At 39.7% G+C, this 12,336-nt stretch overlaps 1 protein-coding gene across 1 annotated transcript in view; it reads right to left on the bottom strand.

The window, feature by feature from the left end:
• Positions 1–12,336, bottom strand: part of rngtt (RNA guanylyltransferase and 5'-phosphatase) — a 120,931-nt gene that overhangs the window by 96,116 nt on the left and 12,479 nt on the right. Inside the window, exons 7-8 of the mRNA XM_042503191.2 lie at positions 10,997–11,106; positions 7,538–7,639 (exon numbers count right to left, since the gene is read on the bottom strand). Of these exons, the coding sequence (XP_042359125.1) occupies positions 7,538–7,639; positions 10,997–11,106 (212 nt within the window). The remainder of the gene's footprint in view (positions 1–7,537; positions 7,640–10,996; positions 11,107–12,336) is intronic.

Below are 12,336 nucleotides of genomic sequence, written 5' to 3'. Positions count from 1 at the left end.
AAACAGGGCGACTGTGGCACCAACCAAGGGAATAAAAAAAGCGCCTAGCAACACAAAAACAGCAGGATACTTATCTGACAATAACCAAACCCTGATGTAACCTTAGCCAAAACAAATTGTGAGACCTCAGAAAGTAAAACATCAGATCTGACAAAAGTCAGGTTTAAATGACGGCCCATTTCCCTGACAATGATGAGTGACAAATATGAAGGTGAGGGGTGTAGAGAAGTACAAAAAGTCCCTTCAGCAGCAGCTGAATATGTGTTAAACAAAGTTCTACTAACCCACATCACAGCTTTTGCAGCTTGTGTCCCAGTGACCCTATTCACAATGAAACTGACAGTCAAACAATGCCTGCATTTGACCCTTTTTCAGGGTTCTTCCTGGCACCAAATCGGCGGTAGGGTGGTAGATGCCGTGGCCTTTGGCATATTAAATTAACATATTAAATCCATGCCAATTAACCACAAATTCATATACTAATCAGCCAATCAGAGTATAGCAACTTAAGAAGATGGCAAAATGCACCCTTTCAGTAAGTATATTTTATTTAAATGTGTGTTGTAGTGGTTCTTTAAATCAAATAAAACAAAAATAGAAATATACTAATGTACACTTAAAGTGCCAAAAATGTGAACGATCCATATTAAAAGAAAAATAGTTCACAGGATACAAACTAAGTCTTTAAACATCACCAAAATGTAGCCCCATTACAGGTTAGTTTTATGAACATTTGTTTTTATAAACTCAGTTGACAGCCAGAGGCAGAACATTTCAGCCTCCTATTCTTCTTGTTCAGCCTCGTTGTGTCTGAGCCAGGTGAATTTTTCCAGCAACTGTGGGTCAAAACCAGTGGCTCTCTGTTTATTGTGTTTATTAGATCTAGGAAGATGAATAAAAACTGATGTTAACACTAGAGGTTTTTGTCATTATTTAGGTGGAGGCTCCAAATAAGACGCGTGGGTTTTCTGTCTCTCTCTGCACTGTGTCTGTGTCATTCTTGTGTTTTGTTTTGTTTTTATTTTGCAAAAAAATAAAACTAAAATAGTTGTAAACATTGCTATTTGTTGAAGCCTCCGTCAAAGAACAACGAAGCGTCACTGTCTCCGTCGAATTATTATATTGCGTTCCTTTTTGCTGACATTGATCATTTTAAGCGGTGGTGGCCTGGAAATCGGCGGTGGCGCCACCAAAATTAATATGCGGGAAAAACCCTGTTTTTGTACCTATTTGCAACATGTGACTGGCCCCATGCTGCAGCAGCTGGAACCCAAACAGTCTGTGATGTTGTGAAGTCGAGTGCGGTGTATTTGAAGATGTTGGCAGTTCAGGGTGCTGAAAGTTGGTTATACTGCATATCTGTGATATCTGGAGGCATTTCATGCAGTAGAATGCTTCCTTTCACATATCAAATGAACCCCTACTGGTATCACTATCACTTTAAAAATACTTGCTAGGGGTATAACAGTTCATCACTGTTGATCAATGTATTGATTCAATGGTCAATGATCTAATATCATTGATGCAAAGGGGAAAAAAAAAAAATTGTCCATGTGTTTATAACCTTTACGGCCAAAAGCTACAAAGCATACGTTGTTAGCCTCCTTTGAAACCGATTGTGTTAAATGGGCACATGATATCGTTTTGTGACGATCACAGGCCCCTGAATTGAATCTAATCAAAATCTGATCTTTGCAGACTTTGTGATATTTGCAAAAGTCATATCGCTGTCCGAAAACTTGATATGATATTGAATCATGATGAAGCTAGCGATAAACACCCCCTAGTACTGGCATTGGTACTGGTATCGTAATTTTGCAAAGGATACTCAGCCCTGGTTACATAAATCGTGAATTAACTAAACAACCGACAGAGACCCTAAAACACAAGTAGTAATGCTCTGAAAATAACCATCCAATAAACACAAAGCAGCTTTGTTAAACTCTCTTTAACTCCAAGGATCTTATCTGGCACAACACACTGGAAAACATTGGATTATTGATTCCTCATCTTAAACAACTTAAGTGGTAGTAGAAGACTTTGAGTAGGAAATTAAGAAAGACTTTCTCAAGTCCAATTTCTCTAATAGAGTCCAAGTTGAGCAGCATTGTTTATTTAAATTCCCAAGGGCATAATTGGCCCCTTTTCCTTTCCCCTCTTCCTCTCTGGAGCTCAAACCAATCTCGCCCTGACAGAAGGCTCTACAACAAGTTGATTAAAAACCCAACTCAGCCTATGTTTCCCCTCTTGGCATATCCACTGATTTTGATGTCCTTTCCAGAGCCCATTAGAAGCCCCCTTGCTGGCAGATAGCAGGCAGTGACAGTTTTTTACACTGTATGACTGCACTGTGCGTCACTGGAAGGCTGCATTATATTCTTCGGTTCAGCACTTTGTGACCATATCGTCTAATATGTGCTCCTGAGCAAGGCATTTTAACTGTCACGATGGTTGGTGCATTGCCCGGTGGCCATAAGAGGCTGCAAATCATCCACTTGGGACTGAGAGAAAGTCTGCCAGAGAGTTTTGAAAATAAACACATTTGCTCACTTAACCTTTTCCTGCAAAAGCTACCCTTTTGTATGAAATCAAAAAAAGGAAATTACTCATTTTGAAAGTAAAAAATGACTTGCACAAGAATGGGAAACTTCCTTATCCTCACCAAAGCAACAACGGGAAAGCTGCAGGGATTTAAAATATGTAATACACAAGTGAGGACCTCTGGCAATATGCAAAGGTAAAAATCTTTCCGGACCACCTTGAAGAGACAAATTTCCTATTAAAAATCCATTTCACTGCTTCAAAATTGCCACAGGCTAGAGAGTAGGACATTTAATAAGAAATTCTGCGCACACTCAATGCAATGCATGGCGAGAATGACAAATTGCACTGCAGCATTGGCATCAGTAAATCTCACTGAAAATGTACAAAAGCTCCACACTCATTAATATTATCTGATGCATTCAAAGTGCTACACAAACTACAGCTGTTTTTTCAGAATTCACACTTTTTCTATCATTAGAGAGATTTGGGGATTAACAGAGCTGAATAAATGGTGATTAAAAGTGGAATCAGTCATCTTTTATAGCTTACACGCACTGACCCCAGAAGAGCTTGTGTCCTTCTGTCTCGGATTTAACGCTTGTTTGTTGTCCATAATTCTGGGATATTTAATGAGGACCCACATACGTGTGGAATTTTAATCATAAAAACAAATATCTAAGGGGACTTTTTTGCTTTATTTTTTGCCAAACTGTCTCTCATCTTCACTTCTTTGTGCAAATTCAATATCACACAAAGCCAAAGCTGTAAAAATAAAAAGACGCAGCTTTTTTACTGGATAAATTAAACACCATAGTGGTTCAAGAGAGAAACTAATAAGGTAGCACGCTTAAAAAAAAAAAAAAAAAAATTAAAAGGCTGTGATTCATTTTTTGTAACTCAGTAGAATAAAGTAATATCAGACCAACAGCACCAGAACAGCCTGTCCCTCACAGCTTTCAACATGTGCCTATAAACATAAGCTTTCCTCATATGACACTGCAACCTTATTACCTACAGGCAGACCACAGCGGGGATGGTGCTGTGTGGATTACCACCTAACAACACTGCATCCATCGTTTCTGCAAATTCCTATAGCCTATTGTTGGACACACTGTACAGCCTGTGTGTCAACTTTGCCAAACAAAACAACAACAACAAAGAAGCAATACTGCTGTCTGTTAGAAGCAGACAAAAACAACAGGGGACAGACCTCATACTGACAAAATGGAAAAAGAAAGAGAATCATCAAAGTTCAATGTCTACATCAAACCTTTTGCGATGTAAATGCGCTGAATTTTAAGATCTGAAGTTGTTTACACATGGTAGGACATGACTAGCAACACCAAGTTTCTGTTGTGGAGTGTCAACAAACTTAAATAACCAGCAGATATTCTTTCAGGAGTTAGTAAACATATTTCTTTGTGACAGGATAAGAAACAGGCTGTCCTCTATCTAACCTGGTAGAGTGTGCTCCCCATACAGGCAGATTCCTTCACAGCAGCCGATTCCCATCCTGTGACTGTCATCCAGCTTGAGCGCTATGACGGTATTATGGTATACCATGGTATTAAAAATCCCAAAGGGATGCTTTTTAAATACTGTCATAAATGCAAGTGCTCCAATTTCTACTTAACTCATTGTATGTAGTGCACAGCAAGCACCACCACAGCTCAATCTCTGATCTCTACTTTCTAGCACTGCACACTTATACCGTCATATACCATACACAGCGGTTAACTTTCAGGAAGGTATAAAGGTATGAACTATCACATATCGCCCAAGTCATCCCCCTACTATCCCCAGCATTTCCTGTAAATCTCTGGCTGTCCTATCAATAAAGGCAAAAACACCCAAAAACGAATCTAAAAAAACAAAACAAAAGGAAACAAATCGTACCAGGGTATTTTGAAATCCACGATAGGATTTTCAAAACCTCCAAAAAATCACTCATTTTTTTAATAAACTGATACGACAGTGCTGTATTGAGGACGTATTGTACGTAGTGCACATCATACACCACCAAAGGTCAGTCTGTACTGATGATACAGGCAGCTGAGCTGAAAGACTTCAGTGTGCCAAGCCAATCACAACCAATCATCTCCTTGCCAGTGAGGCATTTTTGAAAACAACTAAAATGGTTGCGGTTGACATAAACGTTTGTGTTGAAGCTACTATCGCATTCAGATCAAGCGCACTCGACGGTATATTTTTGAAAAAACAAGAAGAATAAACTGCACTTAAAGCTTTTCTTGAGAAGAAAGAAGTGTTTGCTGTACCTCTGACAGGATAAAGCAAAAGTTTAATTTACCACTACAATACTAATGGGCTGGAATTGACCATCTGCAGCTGGCAGACTTGATCACTGATCACTCAGCGCTATGTCACATGTTGATAACCCGTTCATAACGGTCTGACAGTGACAGGCTAATGCCGTTATACTTTGCTATTTGTAATCATTTGGTGAATTTGTAATAACAGCACATCTCTGAGTTTCCTCTTCCACACTCACCCCAGCTGTCTGAAAAGAAGTTCCAGAGGTGGAAACAGTGACTGGCAGGAAGGGCTGCATGTGTCAGGGCAGCACTAACATTATGTATGATAATGACAAATACAGTGATGTTTAATTCAAACCTGACTGCACCTGTGAGGTTTCAAATATTCCAAAAAAGAGCTGGTCCAAGCAGGAGGAGGTATAAAATCATAAAGTGTACCAAGACCCTCTCATCATCACTGTTTTACACACACACACACACACACACACACACACACACACACACACACACACACACACACACACAGATACACAATGGTCACTGATTGAATTACTCTTAAATAAATTAGTCTTTCTAAATTAGACTTGGGAATAATATGTTCTGTTGAGACTAAACTCTAAATTATTCTTGTGGGTGGTCATGGTTGTGTAACAGATGGGCTACAACTCGTATGAGCTCTAAAGGAACAACAAGCCGCCATCATTCACCTTAACTCCAAATAAAACCAATATTAGCTCAGCAAAGCAATTCAGTCATAAATCTCAGGTAAGGCTGTGTTTTTCTATATTAGTCAACAAACTCCATTGAAATACCAAAACCAACTATGTGTTCTTCTGTCTCTCAATATTTTCTGACTTCCCTTTCTTGATGAGGCACTCAGCCCCAGGTAAGCTCGTTCCTATTGAGGACGTAAATCTTCTGGCTACATTGGCAATAACTCAAGATGATAGAATTTTTCTTATGAAGCCTCAAATCAAAACCTCTCCTCAGAGGACTGTTATAACACAGAAAACTCACAATACCTTGCAGTGGGATGACTACATTTCCAATTCAGATCTTTTCTTGGGATTATTTCACTTTTAGAGGTTATTTTGTTTTGTAAAAACAGCCAGCCTAATCCCTCAAGACACAAATGTTGTGTATTTACAGTTTCTGTACGTACAATACTTTTGCATAACGACTAATAATTATTTGTAGGAAGGCACTTATTTATCAGCCAGACATCAGTATTGGAGGATATTCGTCTAGTTGACTGCCATCGGCCTACAGCAGATAAGATGACGTTCACTGATGGCAGTGGCCGATGTTTTCTGTAGTGTCACATCAATTTTGCGCAGGCTAGAAAGCAGAGCTCCAGACTAATGGCTTCCAAAAGAAAGAAAGCATGTTTGGAACGAACAGAAATCTTCTCCTGGGCTCCTTTGGGCCGAAAGGACGCAGTAAACTCACTATCAACTTGTCAGGGGATGCACCCTTTTTTCCCCTGATAACGCTACATTGTGAATCATAAATCTGTCTTAAAATCAGTCGGAGGAAAGCTACTTAACATGAGCTGTTAGAGTCAACTAACTGCTCACGGGGGTTGCATTAAGTTACACTAGGATGCATTCAAGCTCTACTCAGTAAAAATGAGTGTTGGGCGAAGGTTAATTAAATGCTCTTATGATGTGTTCAAATGTAATCTTATAAAATGTAGGTTTTGCCGATGATGTTAAGTCCCATGCTTTTATGGTTTTCAATACTAACTTCAGCTTTATAGCTTTATATTTCACTGTCCTAACCTTCAAATTTGAGAGAAAATAGTATATCCTATTCTAGACATTGTCCATACACTGCGGTTGAGTGATGACTCACACCTAGTATACCGTGTCTCTCTCATGACTAAAGAAATAAGGCGTCAATACTCAGCGAGACTTTTCAAGTAGCTGGAGGAAAATGGGGGTGAAGGACAAGAGCTCGATGTAGGAGAGGAAAAGATGAGCGGCATCACTCAACATCCAGATTTAAGAGCAAAACTTTATAAAAACACTCTCAAGCACTTGCAGATGATGGCAGTCGATTATATGCATCTTGTTCAGGGGCCAAATCTGTACTCTGCTGACCTCACTCTTACAGGAAATTAAAGCACTGATATGTAAAACTCTGAAATTGACTGCAGTCATTAAATATTCACCAGCACACTGCACATTTGCACTAGCCGGAGACAGTCCTTCACAGCAGACTAGTGGAATACTAAAACTCTTTTTTTACCCCTCAACGCTAGCTTTTGGCAACAGAGCCATAAAAAACAACAACAAATTCATCCCGAAATGTGACAGGAAAAGAACAAACGCCTCACTGAATTTCACATCGGACACAGTTCGGTTTATGGCTGCATCAGTGAAGCCATTTTACAATTCCACAGTCCACATCTCCACCACTAAATGAGAACTCAAGTTGATTAGCTATATGAAGGTACTGTAATTAAAACCTAATGAGCAACAGATGCCATGTTAGCAGCCTCTCTCTCCATCTTTACTAACAAGGTGGAGAGGTAAATCAGCACCTCTGATACCTATAAGTGATGGGCACAAACTCTGCACGGATTGACTCTCAGAGGGGCCTAATGAGTGAAGAGAAGCCAATCAGACCAGTAAGAGACACAAACAGCAATGCTTGTATTGATATATGTAGACAAGGAGTCATTAACAGCAAAGAAAAGCTGTAGACAATAGACTCACCGTGTGCCATCGGCTTTCCAGCTGACTTTGTATGGATTCTGCTCCAGGAAACGAATGTTTTGTCTATCCATGGAGACGGGCTGAGCACCAGGGAAACCAGACCTGCAACAACAATCAACACACACACATCTTATATTTGTCTTTCTATCCGACATTCATTCATTTGATCACAAACTCCTACCACTCTGACCTCCAGTAATGATTTATTTAATGCCAAACTCTGCCCAATACATGCACTTAAGCTAAGGAGTCTAAACCTAAAAATATAACCTACAATCAATAACAAGAGCCTCTTACAGTGAGCATCACAATGCTAAGGATGACTCAATTCGCCTATTATCCTTAGACTCAAAAATAAGTGCGCTTACATGGACAAGAATATTCCGTTTATGAAGGTTATCCTGGTTATGATCGTATTTGGGATATGGTGTTTAAATAAGCACAGAGTACTTTGGTTTATTCCGTTGTCTGTAAAAATAAAGGGTGTAGCCTCTCTGACGTCACCCGTTGGTTTGTGTTTTCCTGTTTTGAAGCCTTGAGTTCAGTATTCTGACCGTTGCCATCTTAGTTCTTTGGGGACCAGAAGTGACCGTATTTGGGCAAGAGTTTGGCGCGGTGGAGGACCGAGGGGTGGATTGACCCTCTGAGAAACCGGGGGCTCTAACACCAGATATCCTGTCACTCAAAGCATAGTTACGCGTAACTTTAAGCATTGATAAAATGTAAACAGGTGAGCTATAAAACACTTCACCCCCTGTACAGTCCTCTCTTTCTTAGACTAATATTACTTACTGTGCTATTTTGAAAGCAGCTATGCTTCACTTATAACACTGTCCTCCACTTTAAGTCCATCCCAGATCTACCACCACGTAGGACAGGGGAGCCATGGATCAAAATATGAAGCCTCTTTAACATCTTAAAGACAAAAGCCAGTTTCTTCTTCACCCCAGAAGGGAGAAACTTACACAGCTGACATTCCTGTTTGGGAATAGCCATCAAAAACCATGTTAAAAATATTTTCAGGGGTGCACAAACTTGTCAATTTAGGCTGGCATAAGTGGAATGTGTTATTTTGTTTACCAATTTCGAATAAAGTGAAAAACCACGCCCCACTGAAAAGAAAAAAAAAAACAGCACTGTGCCAGTTTGGTTTTTAAGTGCACTTAAGTGCTTAGGAGTCACTATTCTGCACTCAGGAAAGGCACTTACTCTTTGCTAAAGTCACACTGTGGTTCTTTATAAAAAGATTCCATATCCTACTTTTTAGGAAGATTTTTGTAAGATTTTGAAAGGGGGAGAGAGGGGGATGACATACAGCAAAGGTCGGATAACAACCTTGGAGTGCCGGCTCTAACAAGTGAGTTATTAAACACCCCATGAAGATTTTTTTCTGACACATAAGTTAAACTTCATGACCTCACACAGGTGCATAAATCATCTCTTTGGGTGTTTGGGTTACTGGGGTGATAATGCAGTGCACAAGTGCAAAGTAGGGTGCAACATCAAATTTTGGTTCTTAACACTCTACAGACCTCAAGAAACAAAACTGAATTAGGGCCCTATGATTTCTGCAATGCAGAAAATATGGGTGCAATTCTAGAATTTAATAGTAGCAATGGAATCAGCTGTAAAATGTTTTATTATTGTGGCATTCACCAAAATGTGAACGTAATCTATAATAATCACAGTTTCCCCTACCATTATAACCCTTTTTTCACAGTGCCTAAGCCAAATGAACTCTCCACTGTGAGTTTCACTGAGGGCACGGCTCAGCTCCGCCGCGCACACCTGCAGGGCACGCCTGGTCGCTGCCAAGACTTTGCTGTGTTCTGCCTGAGTCTGTCTTCAACTTTGGCATCAGCAGGTTTTATCACAGAGATGCGAGTGTGATCTAGCTTGATCGCAGTCTTTTTTCCTGTCAGCTAAACTGGGTCAAATCCTGTCCTCTCGTGTGTCTTGGGTCATCCAGAGGCAGCGTCTGATGATTCTGCATCAACCAAGCTATCGCTCACATCTCTGTGGTCAAGCTGGCAGCTGCCACTTAGGTTAGAGTGCCCAGTGCACCTGCAGGCCTACTCTGACCTTTGGCCTAAATGCACTGAAACCGAACAGGACACACGTATGACTATGTACTCCTTTCAAAATAATATGCAAATACTATTTAAATACTTACTTGGAGAAAAGATTAATTAGATCATATTCACAGGAAGTAGAAAACACATCATCTGCATCCCTTATAAAACAATAAATTGCGACAAGTTGTAAAGGAAATTTGCAAAATAAAATACTGTAATGTTGCTTTACATTCCCTGACATTCAATAAAATTTTGAATATTATTTTTTTTTATATGCATCCACCACATGATTACACACTGTTTCTAATGAAAAAAGATCCTTGAATTGTATGATGCAGAATTAAGAAAAATTGAAACAGAAAACACAGAATTTGAGAAGAAATTAAAACGGATTTCATAGGGCCCTTCCTTAAGATGCATTTCAGCTTAACGCTAAACCATGTTTTTGAAAACATCTGAGGTGAGAAATATGCAACTCAGTAATAGAGTCTCGGTTCATGATCGTTCATCGATGCTTAGTTTTAGTCTTTGATCTTCTGGTTTTTTTGGGCTCTGATTTCACTGTGCAGAGAGCAGTTTGGCGCCCACATCCTGTTCACACACTCTTGCTCTTGTTACAGCTAAACAGGGCACTATAATACGTTTCTGGAAACATTTTAGGAAAGAAATAGGCAGTGCAGTAACTTCATCAAGATTTATATTAAATCAGCACTGTCTAGTTTTACCATTTGATAGGATTTCTGTCAGAGTTTGGGAGAGAGAGAGGGGTGGTTAAGTCTCTTGATCCAGCTCTACTCTCTTTGCATCCACAGTGGCGGCATAGATTTGGCAATATGAAAATGTGGAAGTACAGCCTGTAGTTTGAGCCTGGAGGAGGAGGGATATCTAGGTACTGGGAGGATGGAGGGAACTACTACCACAGTTCATCTACACGTACTACCCACACTGTTTTGTTTCAAAGTTGGTTGAAATTCAGCAAAGTATCCCTTTATTCTGAAAGTTTCAGCATTAATAACTAACATTTGGATCTCATTATATCTGCAGACACCAGCTCTTGAAGGTATTAAAAAAACAACAATTTTGGAAACAGCAGGAAGTGGAAATAGCAGCATGGACTGTTTCTTCTGCTGTGACAACACACAGCAGTAAAGTTGATGCGCTGCAGCTTCTTTAAAAAAAACAGCTGCAGCAGCATATTTACCCGGAAAAGAAAAATCTATTCTTGACTCTGCCACCTGTCTGAAAGTGTCAACATCTCAAAAAAATAAAAATTGTGATTTACGGCAAATGAGTCACTCACAACACAGCACACCCACACATATGTGTGTACACAGACCCGCGCAGCTTTCCACAGGGGTACGAGGAGAGTAAAGGGAGTTCTTACTTGTCCCACTCGGCCATCCCCTGACACATTCTTTGGATCTCTCCCAGTTTGGGTTGTGTGGTGACCTGTGTGACGCCTTTCACCGTGATGCCTTCAAGGAATACTGCGCCCTGAGAGGAAAAGAAAAAGGAGAGAAACAGAAGGTTGAACTTGGCTTGAATTTAAAGAGACATTCATACCCTCCTACACACACACGAGAAAAACATTTTAAATCCCCGTGATACTTCACAAACAGCTGCTGCTTTGCTTTATGAATCCCTGTGTGCTAGGAATATTATAAATCCTATTTTTCTTTTGACCTCGCCCCTTTCAAAGCCACCCTGACTCTAATTATTTGATGAATCCACCTCATAAACCTTGTTCCTCTGCGTCATCTCCCAGGGAACTCGACTTGTGTGCCGTCTCTCTCTTCACCCCCTCACTACCTTCACCCCTATACTCCTGTTAATGCGGATCTCTGCTTTGACAGAAACATTGACGACATCTGCAGCACTCTGCTTTCTACTAAGAAAGATTCATGCTCATCACATCATTTCCTAATCTCAACCATTTCCCTTCTGGCATAACCTTTTCCTCCTCACTCTCCGTCTTGCTAACTGGTATAATATGATAATACGAGCCAATTTGATCAGAAACAGATGTGTTTCGATAATATATGTCACCCCGAGTGCTATTAGTGCGTATGTTTTTAGTATGAATGGCAGCAGTGAGAAGAGAAAGCCCGATCAAGGTCATATAAATCTTTTTCTCCATCTTTCAACATAGAGAGTTTTTACTCAGTCTTTTTAAGGGCTGAATATGTAATTGTAACAGATTACTCAAAAAACAGTTGATTAAACCTGAAAAGCATTAGTGGAGAGAGGGCAGGCAATCTGGCCAAAATCATTATTATAATATTAATGAAGATATTTTATACATATTATATATCATGTTGAATAATTCATTTTTTAAATCACATATAAAAATACTAAGCAACAAACTGTCTTATACTTTAAACCTTTACATTAAACTGAAGAGTATTCTTGTGTATTGGCGTGTCTATGCAGGAGATGTTCAGCACTGTAATGAATAGTCAATAAACCAAACAATGGGAAAATACTAATTTGGCAAACAGGATGCAAAATTAAATTTTTGTTCCCTGCCCAAATTGCTAGTGAATGCTTAAATTTTAGCAGTCACTCAATAGATAACCAATGTTTTTTGGGCCGGTGAGTGAAGCAAACTTTGGGGGGGTCTCTTTGAATCATTTTGTGTCCCCTCTCTAAATTCATAAACGTTTGGGGGTCTGTAAGGCTCAGCAGGAGTTCTGTTTTCCCAACACAAACTGTGGCAACATCTAT

Source organism: Plectropomus leopardus, chromosome 16, assembly GCF_026936395.1.
Source record: "Plectropomus leopardus strain MGB_pleo_1.0 chromosome 16, ASM2693639v1, whole genome shotgun sequence".
Lineage (NCBI taxonomy): Eukaryota > Metazoa > Chordata > Actinopteri > Perciformes > Serranidae > Plectropomus > Plectropomus leopardus.
This window is presented reverse-complemented; position numbering and strand designations above follow the sequence as displayed.